The sequence below is a fragment of the Hyla sarda genome, chromosome 5 (assembly GCF_029499605.1).
Source record: "Hyla sarda isolate aHylSar1 chromosome 5, aHylSar1.hap1, whole genome shotgun sequence".
NCBI classification, from domain to species: domain Eukaryota; kingdom Metazoa; phylum Chordata; class Amphibia; order Anura; family Hylidae; genus Hyla; species Hyla sarda.
The window spans coordinates 244,424,238-244,440,712 of record NC_079193.1 but is presented as its reverse complement, the minus strand read 5'-3'; the positions used below and the strand labels follow the sequence as shown (position 1 = coordinate 244,440,712).

General features: G+C 40.6%; 1 protein-coding gene across 5 annotated transcripts in view; it reads left to right on the top strand.

Annotated features, from left to right (window-relative positions):
• ZNF407 (zinc finger protein 407) overlaps nucleotides 1-14,789 on the top strand; it is a 598,515-nt gene extending 583,726 nt beyond the window's left edge. For all 5 annotated transcript variants that reach the window (XM_056521427.1, XM_056521429.1, XM_056521428.1 and 2 more), the window contains exon 9: nucleotides 12,042-14,789. In XM_056521427.1, the coding sequence (XP_056377402.1) occupies nucleotides 12,042-13,321 (1,280 nt within the window). In that variant the 3' untranslated portion in view covers nucleotides 13,322-14,789. The remainder of the gene's footprint in view (nucleotides 1-12,041) is intronic.
• The last annotated feature ends 1,686 nt before the right edge of the window (nucleotides 14,790-16,475 follow it).

Below are 16,475 nucleotides of genomic sequence, written 5' to 3'. Positions count from 1 at the left end.
ACAAGAAGCTTGAGCCATGTTTAGGAAAAGATGGAAGGAAAATGCAAATCTGAGGTTCATGTTTAAAAATCATGACATTTGTAGGTAAGGGGAGGGGGGTTGGTTAAAATATTCACTAAAGACTATAGTTGATAAATAACAGTTCTGCAAAAGAGACAGATTTCTTGGAAGGGGACCAGTTCTCTGTTCACTGCATCCCTCGAAATGAAACACCTCTTTAGTAGTCGGTCTGAATTAGAACTGTCGCTTCACCATCACTTAGAGCTCAAAAGAAACACAGAACTTTACTTTCAGAATAATTACCATAAGGCTGTCTTTATAAAGTCAAGTTGTGCCATCCAGGCATAGTGTCGAGATACTGGTTTATTGTGTAGAACTCAAGGAGTTTGTTAAATATAGTCAGTATTACTCTCGCACAACAATGCTTTTCTTCACTTAAATAAAAACCCCTGTGTCTGAAATTATATTACATTTACTAAATATAAATATCTACATGAAATTTCATTGTATTTCGGCACTGATTCATGTATTTATCATAAATATATTCATTCTTAAATATAAATGCGCCTATAATTGTAAATCTGCTTCAATGCATCCGTGAAAGAGTATTTGTCCAGGAGTTTATTATTCTTTTTATGCAATGAAATTTAGTGTGATTTCCATACCTTTATGTTATTTGTAATCAGCAATTTAACAGTCAAAAGGGCACCAGCTTCTTAACAGTAACTCTAAAATAATAATCATTATGTATGAATTGTTAACAATTGGATTTGTAACCAGCCTTCAAGATCAAACGATGTTCCAGCTAAGGGGGTTCCTTTATTTTAATATAAATATAAGTTAGTTGATGTTGCTGCATGGATGAACATAAATACAAAAAAAGTTTTTAATTTTGTGATGTATTAGCTGCAGTGTTAAAAGAGAAAAATCTTTTTTTTTGTTAACCAAACCCATGTTTGGTTTACTTTGATAGGACCATTTTTTGGCTAAGTATTTAAATGTATTTACAAGGACTGATATTGAGCAATAAGGCCTGCTACTCAGCTGATATCGCAATGTGTTCTAAATGCTCAGTAGGGATTGTCCAGGATTAGGAATGTTTTCTTCTAAAAACACCACCTCCTCTGTCCACATGGAGTGCATGGTATTACAGCTGAACCCCATTCACTTTAAAGAGCTGCAATAGCATGCACAACCCCGAACAAAAGTGGTACTGTTTAGGGGTTGTTCTAATTATGTATAACCCCTTTAATGTCACATCACTATGGAGACCAATGAAGTTTTCACATTGAACTTAGAAAATTATGGAGCTTGTGTTTGCACACTCCTGACTTCCTCCAAGCCCCCCCCCCCCTCACGACAAATGATATTACCAGAGTGAAGGGTAAGTGGGTCAGTATGGCCAAGGACTGCAGCTTGACGCTCCTGTTGCCTACTTTTACCTTTATGCATTCAAAGATGTTGACAAAACTGAATTTAAGAATTAAAAAGAAAAAGATTGAAGCCGTACCTCTTATAAAGAATGGGAGAATTCTGGAGAATGGGAGAAATAGCTGTCGGCTGAACAAACATTTGGCCTACATCTATTAAAAGTGTATAAGTACCTTTAGATGATATGTTCCTGTTATCAACTATTGTGGCTCAATTTGTCAAATCTCTAATTTTCTAATCTCTGTCTTCACATACTTTAGGTTATCACATGCTATGGATTATACTGTATTTAGAGCAGAAGGAGATGACACTGATCTGAGTTACTACTACTATTATCTTCTTACTTGATATTTTCACTGGAGAAAGGGGTAATTTCTTAGCAGTATTTTCAGTACACACGACAAACTTTGCAGCCATATTTTGGGGGACTGACTACTGATCCTTGTAGGATGCAGTGTAGTAGTCTGTTGATAAGCAACAAAGTAATTTAGGTGCACCAAACAAACAATTCAAAATATAAAAAAACATGGGTTGTGTCATCTGAAAGACTCATGTCAATATAGCCTATTATGGCAAATTTATGTTTTAGTAGACTGAGTCAGCAGATAAGAACCATTTGAAACTATTTGTATTGCTTACAGCTCTTCTCTGCACAGTGGAGGTGGGGAGCCTGCTTGTAGCAGATCGCAAGCACCACTCTTTCAGGTGTAGCAAGGGAGCAGCGCCCGTGCTCTGCTACAAGCGCTCACATGACAGCAGTGAAGAAAATTAAATATTCATATCGGGGTTGGGCATTGCGCGGCATATAGAAGGGGGAGGGAAGCTCGGCAAGTCAGCTCCTAGCCTCCATTGCACAGAGAAGACATGTAGCAATACAGCAACTGGGGCCATATGTGAATGCCTTCACCAATTTCTGTAAGTAAGACATTTTTTACTTTTATTTACCTGCACTATAACCAAGTGTGTTGGGTTTAGTGCAGGTTAACAGCTTGTCAGTTTCCCTTGAAGTTTTTTAGTAGGAGGATCCACAGTTATTTGCTTGGCTACTACATTTAGTGAAGTAGTTGGGATAACTGCTTTAAATAGGTACTCCGCCCCTAGACATCTTATCCCCTATCCAAAAGATAGGGAATAAGATGTCTGATCGTGGGGGTCCTGCCGCTCGGACCACCGGGATCTCTCTGCAACTTGCGTTCGTTTATAGCTTTGGGTGCAGTGCCAAAGGCTCTTGACGTCACGGCCAGGGCCCACTTGAGATGTCACGGCCACGCCCCCTCAATGCAAGTCTATGGGAGGGGCGTGAAGGCCGTCACGAGCCTCTGCCCCACATCGCCAGTCACCTGGCACGGAGCGAAGTTCGCTCCATGCACCGGATGTCTGGGGTGCCGCAGTCAAGATCGCGGGGATCCCCAGCGGCAGGACCCCCGCGGTCAGACATCTTATCCACTATCCTTTGGATAGAGGATAAGATGTCTAGGGGCGGAACCCCTTTAAATTCTTAGATTCTACAGTATAAATTGGAATTTTATTATCATAATAAACTATTTCTATTATTTTACCTTTGCAGGACAGAACATTTATGTGTGCATAACTCCAAATCAATATAAACTGCATAAACCATAAATATTGCAAACTACGATTTGATTTCCTAAGTAAGAAGATAACATTGTCACTATAATTGGGACATTGTCTACTATATTTTGTCTGTTACTGCTTTTGCTTGTTGTAAAAGCATTACACTTATGGTATAATGTACACTATGGTGTTCCTTTCTTTACTATCATTCCTTTTCTCAGCTCGGCATTCATTCATTAAAGTTGAAATGGAGAATTCTTCAGTGGGCAAATCCTTTAAAGTATGATTGAGGCGTTTATATTTTATAGGAGCAATTCTTCAAAGCAATACTGACAGCACTTGAAGTTATTAAATTGCTGAATCAAAAGATGGACCTGCAATCACATTTATGAACTGTGATGGAATAGCAAGGGCTTCACAATGCTGAGGTTAAAGTGTTGGAGTAGTTAAACTCCATCACACCCCTCAATGACAGCAGTATTTACCCATGTAGTTTGCTTTAATGGCCTGGCAGTGGCTTAACTCATCTGTGGATTCAAACAGATTAAGTCAACTGTTCTGAATTGAATATTTATTGGAGCTAGAAAGTATAAAATCCAACATAACTTACACCCAGGAAATCTATTATACATCAGATACCCAGCCCTATACAATATGGGAATATATCCACAACAGCAGTTTACAAACACGGTTGATGTATACACTACATTTATTTGTGGTCCCCATGTGAGGTTGGGGAGGCTAGAAGGATTTCTATACCATTCTTATACTATAATTGAGACAATATAGAGAGGAAAGGTCAATACAATGTATGGAGTCAAGTGCACTGGTCTGATTTTGTGTCCATCAAATCTACAACATTTTTTGTGGATAATTCATATTTAGTATGGCTCTAAAGAGAATGCTCATTAAGGTAAACTGGCTCCCAAAATGAGACTATGTAAAAAAAAAAAAAGTTAAGATGAAAAAAAAAAAGTGAAGTAAACAAATAAAAAGGGCTGCAAGGTAACCAAGGTTTCAGCCTATACAGTTGCTACTACATATATGCTGAATTAAAGGGGTACTCCGGCGCTAAGACATCTTATCCCCTATCCAAAGGATAGGGGATAAGATGCCTGATCGCGGTGGTCCCGCCGCTGGGGACCCCCGTGATCTTCCCAGCCACACCCCGTTAGAATCATCCCCCGGAGCGTGCTCGCTCCGGGTCTGATTACTGGCAATCACGGGGATGGAGCATAGTGACAGCTGTCACGCCCACTCCATTGGCTTGCATAGAGGGGGCGGAGCCATGACGTCACTATGCTCCGTCCCCATGATCGCCAGTAATCAGACCCGGAGCGAGCACGTTCCGGGGGCTGATTCTAATGGGGCGCGGCGTGGAAGATCACGGGGTCCCCAGCGACGGGACCCCCGCGATCAGGCATCTTATGCCCTATGCTTTGGATAGGGGATAAGATGTCTTAGCGCCGGAGTACCCCTTTAAGATCACATGGTTGCAGAATGATTGTCTGATGCATATATTAGCCCATTACTTTTGTTCAAATTGGCTATCCATGATCCATGGCACTAGAAACATTTTGATAATATTCTTTCCTAAAAGTTTACTTGTGCTTTAAAGATCTTTCCCCAGTAAAAGATCACTTGTCCATGCATTGGCTGAAAATGTAAAACTGGCTGACTTCTTTTCAGGCGATAACAGTCTCCTACTGGTTGGCTTAAAAGATTTTTAATTGTTAAATTTGACCTGAAAAATATTAATTTTCTTCTATCAACTGTAATCTAAAGTGAATGGGTACCAGATGACTATGTGGAAGGTACAGCATGGGGCCATGAATTTAGACCAGAGCAGAAAGTTATACTGAAAGTATTCCAGGAGCTGTGAGACTGTATTGTACATGCACATACAGTACAATGATAAACCATAGCATTAAAACCAAATCAAGTAAAGTAAAAAAGGTTGCAGATGGTGTTACAATGACACCTTTGCAATCCCTCCATGTTGTAGAGACATACAGATGTAAGAGTTGCTGGGAACTGTAGTCCATTGCACTTTAGAAAAGAAAAAGTGCTGATTCCTGCTTCTGAGAATCCCTACTTGGCATCAGCTGCAGCACTCTCCCTTCAGGGGTTACAATCATGAATAGAGCAATTTATTTTTTTTTCTATGAAAAGGGTGTCAGGAGGAGAGCTGCTAAAAAAAATTCTTTAACATGCGTATACCACCTGAATATTTTATTGACAACCTCTAAAACCTACCTTAGAGGTTAATCCATTTTTTCCTGTAGCTTAACAGTTAAAGTGTAATTGCGCCTGTATAAATTGGTTTAAGGGCTTAGTGATATGATCCTTCATAGTCAGGGGTGTTTTAGTGTGTAGGGTGGTATAATTGGGTGAGAGAATAGTTGTTTTAATTAGTTAGATAGCATCATCAAGTTCTGCTGCATATTACACATCATACTATTGGTTTTACACACTCGAACATTTACCAAAGACACTGCCGGACGGACGGTGAAACACTGTATATATCAGGAAGAAACAAGGAATAGAAATGTTAGAACTGTGTGTGTTTAATAGACTACTAGTGGAGAGACTGATGGGAAGGGGCATCAGATGAATAATCTGGCCAGAATATCTTGCTCTCTAATGCATTTAAAGGATGGTGGAATGTGGCGACTTTCTCTAGTCGTTTAGGAAAGAGAAGGGTTTAATGTTAGCATTTATCATAGTCTATGGGGAGCTAAAGAGTTAATGCTAGTATCTCTTGTGGTCTAGGATAGTGAAGGTGTTAATGAAAAAATCCCTGTGAGTCTAGGGCAGAGAAGGAGTTAAAGGGGTACTCCGGTAGAAAACATATTTTTAAATCAACTGGTGCAGGAAAGTTAAACAGATTTGCAAATTACTTCTATTTAAAAATCTTAATCCTTCCAGTACGTATCAGCTGCTGTATAATACAGAGGAAGTTCATTTCTTTTTTAATTTATTTTTTGTCTGTCTACTGTGCTCTCTGCTGACACCTCTGTCCAGGTCAGGAACTGTGCAGAACAGGAACAATTCCCCATAGCAAACCAATCTTGCTCTGGACAGTTCTTGACATGGACAGAGGTGTCAGCAGAGAACACTGTGGACAGACAGAAAATAAATTCAAAAAGAGAAGAATTTCCTCTGTATTATACAGCAGCTTATAAGTACTGGAAGGATTAAGATTTTTTAATAAAAGTTATTTACAAATCTGTTTAACTTTCTGGCTCCAATTGATAAAAACAAAATAATAATTTTCACTGGAGTACACTCTGAAAAAGTGAAATGGTTAATGACAGCATCGCTGGTAGTCTAAAATAATGAATGTGTTATTCACTGTGTGAACACATCCCTAGACAGTATATCAACACAGTGACTTCATATTGTCACAAAAACTCTACAGTGGGGCAAAAAAGTATTTAGTCAGCCACCAATTGTGCAAGTTCTCCCAAATCTCATTGTCTGTTTTTTTATAAGAATTTATTTGCAAATTATGGTGGAAAAAAAAATATTTGGTCACCTACAAACAAGCAAGATTTCTGGCTCTCACAGACATTTAGCTTCTTCTTTAAGAGCCTCCTCTGTCCTCCACTCATTACCTATATTACTGGCACCTGTTTGAACTTATCAGTATAAAAGAAACCTGTCCACAACCTCAAACAGTCACCCTCTAAACTCCACTATGGCCAAGACTAGAGCTGTGAAAGTAGACCTGTACCAGGCTGGGAAAACTGAATCTACAATAGGCAAGCAACTTGGTGTGAAGAAATCAACTGTGGGAGCAATTATTAGAAAATGGAAACCTACAAAACCACTGATAATCTCCCTCGATCTGGGGCTCCATGCAAGATTTCACCCCGTAGTGTCAAATCACAAGAACGGTGAGCAAAAATCCCAGATCCACACGGGGGGACCTAGAGAATGACTTGCAGAGAGCTGGGACCAAAGTAACAAAGGCTACCATCAGTAACACTACGCCGCCAGGGACTCAAATCATGCAGTGCCAGACGTGTCCCCCTGCTTAAGCCAGTACATGTCCAGGCCCGTCTGAAGTTTGCTAGAGAGCATTTGGATGATCCAGAAGAGGATTTGGAGAATGTCATATGGTCACATGAAACCAAAGTAGAACTTTTTGGTAAAAACTCCGATCGTTGTGTTTGGAGCAGAAAGAATGCTAAGTTGCATCCAAAGAACACCATACCTACTGTGAAGCATGGGGGTGGAAACATCATGCTTTGGGGCTATTTTTCTGCTAAGGGATCAGGGCGACTGATCCATGTAAAGGAAAGAATGAATGGGGCCATTTTTAGTGAAAACCTCCTTCCATCAGCAAGGGCGTTGAAGATGAAACGTGGCTGGGTCTTTCAGCATGACAATGATCCCAAACACACCGCCGGGGCATTGAAGGAGGGGCTTCATAAGTAGCTTTTTAAGGTCCTGGAGTGGCCTAGCCAGCCTCCAGATCTTCACCCCATAGAAAACCTTTGGAGGTAGTTGAAAGTCTGTGTTGCCCAGCTACAGCCCCAAAACATCACTGCTCTAGAGGAGATCTGCATGGAGGAATCGGCCAAAATACCAGCAACAGTGTGTGAAAACCTTGTGAAGACTTACAGAAAACTTTTGACCTCTGTCATTGCCAACAAAGGGTATATAACAAAGTATTGAGATAAACTTTTATTATTGACCAAATGCTTATTTTCCACCATAATTTGCAAAGAAATTCTTTAAAAAATCAGACAATGTAGATGAGGTATACATATGATGAAAATTACAGGCCTCTCTCATCTTTTTAAGTGGGAGAACTTACACAATTGGTGGCTGACTAAATAGTTTTTTGCCCCACTATACCTCTTCACCCTTAACCCTCACAATTTTTTTCTTTGCTCTTTCTTGATCTGTGGAAACACACACGCAGACCTTTATACATTTTGTATGGTAATATGTGGTTGACAAAATTGAACTCAGAAGGACTCATATTCCAGTGTCTTCTGTCTGACCATTTGGCATATGCCTCATTTCTCCTTGCAATATTTCTCCATTCTCCCCAGCTCCAGAATGACTGAAATTGCTAGTGGAAAGTACTGATACCATAGCGCGTGCCTTTGCTGTGTAAGCACTGCCAAAAATTAATTCAACAGCATTGTGCCAGATTCATTGTATAATATTACCTAGAAACTGTTTAGAGCTTTGAAAATGTTCATTTTCATCTACCCTTTCCCATGACAGCCACTCATAGAGCCCTGCTGGCCAAAAAGATAGAAATGAAAAAATTGGTTATAGTATCTGCTTTGACTCCTATACCTGTTAAAAGGACCAGGAATTACTGTAGACTTGTGATTTCTCAGGTTTCATAAGAATCCTTTTAAACTGCTGTGAACTCTACTATATAAATATATGTGTATATATTACAAAGCTGTATTAACACATTACATGATACTAGATTTTTTATTTATCTACTGTTATTTTCCTTAATTAGCAAAAGCTTTATATAATGTAGAAAATAGCATTATATGTATATTTGTAATATACATTGGTTAAAAACGGTGTACATTTTTGTCTCTGCAGCTGTTGCCTGTGTGTCTCTGTTAAGAGACCAAATACAGGAAGTGAGGGTGGACAAGCAGGGTTCTTTGCACTGAGGACAAGTAGGGCTCGGTGCAGTGAGGATGAGCAGGGCTCGGTGCATTGTCTGTTTCTAACTCAGTGTTTCCTAACCTGTGTGCCTCCAGCTGTTGCAAAACTATAACTCCCAGCATGCACTAACAGACCATGCATGCTGGGAGTTGTGGTTTTGCAACAGCTGGTGCACCCCCCCCCCCCCCCTGTGAATGTACAGAGTACATTCACATGGGCGAGGCTTTTACAGTGGGTTTCTCGCATCTTGAGATGCAGCAAATTTTGCGCCGGGAAACTCGCTGTAATCCCCCGCCCATGTGACTGTACCCTAAAAACACTACACTACACTAACACAAAATAAAAGAAAAAGTTAAAAACACTACATATACACATACCCCTACACAGCCCCCCTCCCCCAATAAGAACGCCGGTACGCCACTGTTTCCAAAGCAGAGCCTCCAGCTGTTGAAAAACAACAACTCCCAGTATTGCCGGACAGCCGTTGACTGTCCACGCATGCTGGGAGTTTTGCAACAGCTGGAGGCACCCTGTTTGGGAATCACTGGCGTAGAATACCCCTATGTCCACCTCTATGCAAATCCCTAATTTAGGCCTCAAATGCGCACGGCGCTCTCACTTTGGAGCCCTGTCGTATTTCAAGGCAACAGTTTAGGGCGACATATGGGGTATCGCCGTACTCGGGAGAAATTGCGTTACAAGGTTTGGGGGGCTTTTTCTTCTTTAACCCTTCATGAAAAGGAAATTTTGGGGTCTTCACCAGAATGTTAGTGTAAAATTTTTTTATTTTTTACACTAACATGCTGATGTTGCCCTATACTTTACATTTTCACAAGAGGTAAAAGGGAAAAAAGCCCCCCAAAATTTGTAACGCAATTTCTCCCGACTACAGAGATACCCCATATGTGAGCGCAAAGTGCTCTGGGGGCGCACAACAAGGCCCAGAAGGGAGAGCGCACCATGTACATTTGAGGTGATTTGCACAGGGGTGGCTGATTGTTACAGCGGTTTTGACAAACGCAAAAAAAACAAAACCCCACATGTGACCCCATTTCGGAAACGACACCCCTCACGGAATGTAATGAGGGGTGCAGTGAGAATTTACCCCCCACAGGTGTCTGACGGATCTTTGGAACAGTGGTCCGTGAAAATGAAAACTTGTACAGCCCACTGTTCCAAAGATCTGTCAGACACCAGTGGGGGGCAAATGCTCACTGTACCCCTTGTTACGTTCCTCAAGGGGTCTCGTTTCCAAAATTGTATGCCATGTGGTTTTTTTTTTGCTGTTCTGGCACCAGAGGGGCTTCCTAAATGCGATATGCCCCCCGAGCAAAATTTGCTCTCAAAAAGCCAAATATGACTCCTTCTCTTCTGAGCATTGTAGTTGGCCCATAGTGCACTTCAGGTCAACTTATGGGGTACCTCCATACTCAGAAGAGAAGGGGTTACAAATATTGGGGGGTATTTTCTGCTATTAACCCTTGCAAAAATTTGAAATTTGGGGGGAAACACACATTTTAGTGGAAATTTTTTTTTTTTTTTTACATATGCAAAAGTCGTGAAACCCCTGTGGGGTATTAAGGCTCGCTTTATTCCTTGTTACGTTCCTCAAGGGGTCTAGTTTCCAAAATGGTATGCCATGTGTTTTTTTTTTTTTGCTGTTCTGGCACCATAGGGGCTTCCTAAATGCGACATGCCCCCCGAGCAAAATTTGCTCTCAAAAAGCCAAATATGACTCCTTCTCTTCGGAGCAGTGTAGTTCGCCCATAGTGCACTTCAGGTCAACTTATGGGATACCTCCATACTCAGAAGAGAAGGGGTTACAAATATTGGGGGGTATTTCCTGCTATTAACCCTTGGAAAAATGTGAAATTTGGGGGGAAACACACATTTTAGTGGAAAAAAATTTTTTTTTTTACATATGCAAAAGTTGTGAAACACCTGTGGGGTATTAAGGCTCACTTTATTCCTTGTTATGTTCCTCAAGGGGTCTAGTTTCCAAAATGGTATTCCATGTGAGGGTTTTTTGCTGTTCTGGCACCATAGGGGTTTCCTAAATGCAACATGCCCCCCAAAAACCATTTCAGAAAAACGTACTTTCCAAAATTCCCTTATCGCTCTTTCCCTTCTGAGCCCTCTACTGCGCCCGCCGAACACTTTACATAGACATATGAGGTATGTCCTTACTCGAGAGAAATCGGGCTACAAATATAAGTATACATTTTCTCCTTTTACCCCTTTTAAAAATTCAAAAATTGGGTGTACAAGAACATGCGAGTGTAAAAAATGAAGATTGTGAATTTTCTCCTTCACTTTGCTTCTATTCCTGTGAAACACCTAAAGGGTTAAAATGATGACTGAATGTCATTTTGAATACTTTGGGGGGTGCAGTTTTCATAATGGGGTCTTTTGTGGGGTATTTCTAATATGAAGACCCTTCAAATCCACTTCAAACCTGAACTGGTCCCTAAAAAATAGTGAGTTTGAAAATTTTGTGAAAAATTGGAAAATTGCTGCTGAACTTTGAAGCCCTCTGGTGTCTTCCAAAAGTAAAAACTCGTCACTTTTATGATGCAGACATAAAGTAGACATATTGTATATGTGAATAAAAAAATTTTTTATTTGTAATATACATTTTCCTTACAAGCAGAGAGCTTCAAAGTTAGAAAAATGCAAAATTTTCAAATTTTCATCAAATTTTAGGATTTTTCACAAGGAAAGGATGCAAGTTACCACAAAAATTTACCACCATGTTAAAGTAGAATATGTCACGAAAAAACATTCTCGGAATCAGAATGATAACTAAAAGCATTCCAGAGTTATTAATGTTTAAAGTGACAGTGGTCAGATGTGCAAAAAACGCTCTGGTCCTTAAGGCCAAAATGGGCTTGGTCCTGAAGGGGTTAAAGGAGTTTACAATCTATGTTTTTTATTTATCAGTATTAAAGGGGTTTCCCATGGAAGTCAAGTATCTCCTATCTGCAGGATAGGGGATGAGTGTCCATGCAGTCAGGGTCTGGCTACTGGGACCACCACCATTCACAATCTCCTGTTGGAATGAATTGGCATTTTCACATATACACTTCTGCTCTTTTACTTTATGGGCTGGACAACATAGAGTGCTTTACTCAGCTATCCTTGTTGGGCATATAGAGTTGAATAAATCAGTGTTCAATTGGGGCAGACACAGAACCCGCGTTCGCATGATTGGGGAGAGTCTCAGTTGTTGGCACTATTCACATATCACCTATTCTGCAGATAGCTGATTATATGTCTTTTAAATGAAAACCAAGGAAGACCACAGTCTACTAGTTATTGTTGGTATTAAAATTGCATCAAAGCTCCATTAACATGAAATTAATTTCTGCATTTTTCTTTTGTAGGTATTGTCTCAAAATCCTTTGAATGTCGTCTGAAGGGTCAAGGTGCAAACTTTGTAGAAACCAATAGCCCATTCACTGCAACTACATCTGCTGAGGCTTCTCCAGTTAAAGAAAATGTCCGAACCATTCGAAAAGCCTCCCAGGCAACAGAACAAGTTCAACAAGTCATTATCATTCAGGGATTTTCTGATGAATATGAGGGTAATTTCTCTATTGACACTTCTGTAGAGGAAACTGCAGCAGCCACCTTGCAGACCTTGGCCATGGCGGGTCAGGTGGCAAGAGTCGTGCACATAACAGAAGATGGTCAAGTCATAGCAACTGATCAAGCTGCTCACATGGGCAACATCATTCCTGGAGAAATCCTTGGTGAACAGTTGTCGGATGGAGCAACACAAGTCGTTGTGGTTGAAGGCACGATGGAAGAAACCGATGTTGCAGAGTCAGTTGCTATAGAGACTGTAACTGACTCTGATGGTAATGTAGTACAGCAAGTGATGGCACAGAGTATTTTAGACACATCACAGGGTGTACACACGTCTGATTCCTCTTCTGCTCTAGATGCTTTACTGTGTGCTGTAACAGAGCTAGGTAACGTTGAAGATGCACAGGGACAACCCGGTGAAGAAAATCAAGTAGTTGAAGAGTCATTGGTGAGAATGTCACATGATCAGGAATCGAATACAGAGGAAATCCAGATGTATCATGAGGTACATGAAGATCATCAAGGCATTGAACAAATAGGAGTTGTCCAACAAGTCATGCATTCTTCTGGATTTGCCTCTTCCCAGGATTCTCCTTTCAAAAACATGGTCCAAGGGGTCTTACAGTTTGCAGTATGTGATCCTGCTGCTGCAGATCAGCTGATCCAAGAAGGAGTTACCCAAGTCATTCTTAATGAAGAAGGTACAGTTCATATGGTATCCACAGAAGGTCCTCATATAATAATGCATAACACTGAAAGTCATACTCTTAGTTTACCTGAACAACAAATGCGTTTAGTTGAATGTGAAGATGGAGAAATCTCGCAGATTATTGTCACTGAAGAATTAGCCAGAGCCATGGTTCACAATGGAAGTGACAGTTTTCAAGAAGGTACCACACATTATATTGTGACTGAACTGCCACAAGAAGACAAAGAATCCAACATGTATTCTCATACAGTCATAGAAACTGACGAAAATACAGGTATTCTTCATACTGAAACCATTATAGACACTCAGATGCCTGAGGATGAGGCTTCACAAGAAGTAAACAGCATGGTTGTCTATACAGAGTGAACCTCCACAAAAGAGCAGCCTCCAAAGCGCCATAAAAGACCAGGAAGCTAGGAGTAATAAGACTCTTGCAGTGATTTTGTTGAACATAATATTTTCATCTAATATTTGAAAAATGAGTTTTAATTCACACAATAAAGCAAAACATTTAGAACATCCTAATATAGAAAAAAAATCTAACAAATGAACTCTTAACAGAAAACAAAATCACTAGCTGATAATCCAATAATGGCTTAGCAATTACATTGTGAAGCAGTGTTATATCTCTGCCAGGGGGCTACTCTACGTTGCTTTGCTGCATTATTCCTACAGTACTTTGTTCTGCATAGGTTGTGATACAGCGTCATCTTTTAACAGAACACTGCAACAGTGAGATGTTCAGAATTTTTCATCAGTGTTAATTTCTAAATATGTATACAGTAGGTTATTTTTTTTTATTATCATTACAAATTTCTCTATTGCCTATATGACAAATGAAATGCCACGCCCGTATGTAAATTAAAGGAGTTTTCAGGGCTGAAATATTGATGACTAAACTTTAGGACAGGCCATTTATATTACAGTCCCAGAAAATTCCTTTGATAGATCCTTTATGTCTTCCTACTTTTCTGAAGATCTACTTTGACTAGTGGGGATGAAAATGCCATTATGGCGCTATGGTGGATCAGATGTACAGTAGGTCCAAACATAGCCCAGCGCACCTTACTGACTTTAAATGTGGTCTTTAAATTGACTTTAAATGTGGCATTTTGATGTCAATATTAGTACGGCATGCTTCGCTGTTGGCACCATCAAAAGGGGTTGAACTGCTAACAGGGACTGGTCTTATATTTTTGCGGATTGCGGGAAGCAGAATTTCCATGTCTGAATGGGACTGCGGAATCCCTTTCAAATTAATAGGCAGTAAATTTTGCTTTGGGTGTATACTCAGATTGCCTGTATACGGATACCTGCACTGACTGGCACACTCAAGGTTATGTGCCACTATGGCATTCCAGGCATGAGTTTATTAACCAATATTGGAAAGATAAGACTCATTCATTCCATATTAAATTTGTACATTGTATGTTTTATTTACATGGAGGTAAATAAAGTAAATCTCATAATAAGGTGAGTAGGGTGGCACCTACTGAACGCTAGCAATAACCAGAAAAGATCTGCTAAGGTCGTGTAGGTATTTGTTGTATACATTCTTGTATTTAGTGTATATTATGGCTTGAAGCACAGATTTCTTTTTGTTATTGCAGTTAATTGTGAGCAATATGCTTGACTTGGTTATAGAACCTGCTGTTAACATGATATACAACAGTGGTGCTTTATGTTACTGATATTCCGTTTGCTGTGTAATGTTAGTTAAATGCTTTCATGGGCAATTCAAGGGATATAAAATGTCATATGCAATGTTTCTTCTTATACCATTGTTGCCATTGCATTTTGTTTTCAAATAAAAAATGCTAATCTTTAAATCTTTTTGCAACATTTTAAAGAACATGTCTGTTTTTCTTTAACTGTTATTGATCCAAAGTTGCCCACTATGAACATGAGCAGTTAAGATGTATCTCCAACTATGGACAACATAAAGCTTTTATTGTCCAAAAGTCTGTGATTATTAAAATATATCTTCATAGGAGTTAGAGATTGGTTTATCCAATGGAGAGTTCCAAATTTCCTGCTTCCTTCACATAGGCTTAAAGTAACATGATGAAATTATGACTGACTGTAGTCACCAATAGGGGGCGGTTACTTAAGACAATTTATGATTTAGTTCAATACAAGTTGTAGAAATCTGTGTGCAGTAAGCACCCTATAGTGATTGTTGAAGATAGACAGAATATCATTTAAAATAAGACTACACTGATATATTTTTAAGGTACCGAATGGCCAGAACAACTAAATGATGTTCAGTATAGGATTTACATTTTAAGGTTCGTTAAGATTAACAAAATAATAGGTATAAAAAGATGCATTATTTTTTGTCTAATAATGTGTTTCATTAAAGTATATGAAAAAATGTCTGTCAGTAATTTCATCTTTGAGATTACTGCAATATTTAAAAAAAAAAGTGTGTTCACTAAAGGTTGCTTTCCCAAAGACTTTCATAGAACACATTTTTAGATCTAGCGTATTTATCGGGGTATAACACGCACCCTCATTTTACCAAGGATATTTGGGTAAAAAAAGTTTTTTACCCAAATATCCTTGGTAAAATGAGGGTGCGTGTGTGCATGCGTATACCCCGATACACCCCCAGGAAAGGCAGGGGGAGAGGGGCCGTCGCTGCCGGTTTCTCTCTAGAGCCCTGCTGCCGGCGCTTCTCTCCTGCTGGCTATCTGCCCCGCTGCCCGTTCTCTCCCCCTGACTATCGGTGCCGGCGCCCCATTGCCGGCGCCGATAGCCAGGGGGAGAGAAACGGCGCCGATAGCCAGGGGGAGAGAAGGGGCAGCGGCACCCATTGCCGGCGCCGCTGCCCCGTTGCCTCCCCCATCCCCGGTTGTATATTTGCCTGTTGCCGGGGTTGGGTCCGCGCTGCTTCAGGCCTCCGGTGTGCGTCCCATGCGTCGTTGCTATGCACGGCGCGGCGCAATGACTAGTGACGTCATTGCGTTTTGCAGCGCATAGCAACGACTCGGGGGACGCACACCGGAGGCCTGAAGCTGCGCGGACCAGACACCGGCAGCAGGTAATTATACAACCGGGGATGGGGGAGGCAACGGGGCAGCGGCGCCGGCAATGGGTGCCGCTGCCCCTTCTCTCCCCCTGTCTGTCGATGCCGCTGCCCCACCGATAGTCAGGGGGAGAGAACGGGCAGCGGCACCGATAGCCAGGGGGAGAGAAGGGCCTGCAGCAGGGCTCTAGACCCCAGGACAGGCAGGGGCAGAGAAGCCGGCAGCGGTGGCGGTCTCTGCACCTGCAAAGCCGCTGCAGTTCATTGATTTAAAGCACCCGCTTTAAATCATTGAACTGCAGCAGCTTATCGGCATATAACACGCAGGTAGACTTTAGGCTAAAAATTTTAGCCTAAAAAGTGCGTGTTATACGCCGATAAATACAGTATTTTTGTTTCTTTTTTTTATTTCTATAATGACCAGGCTAAAATAAAAACATTTAATTAAAAAAGGTTGTACTCCCCTACCCCCCGACTAAATAATCCCGTCAT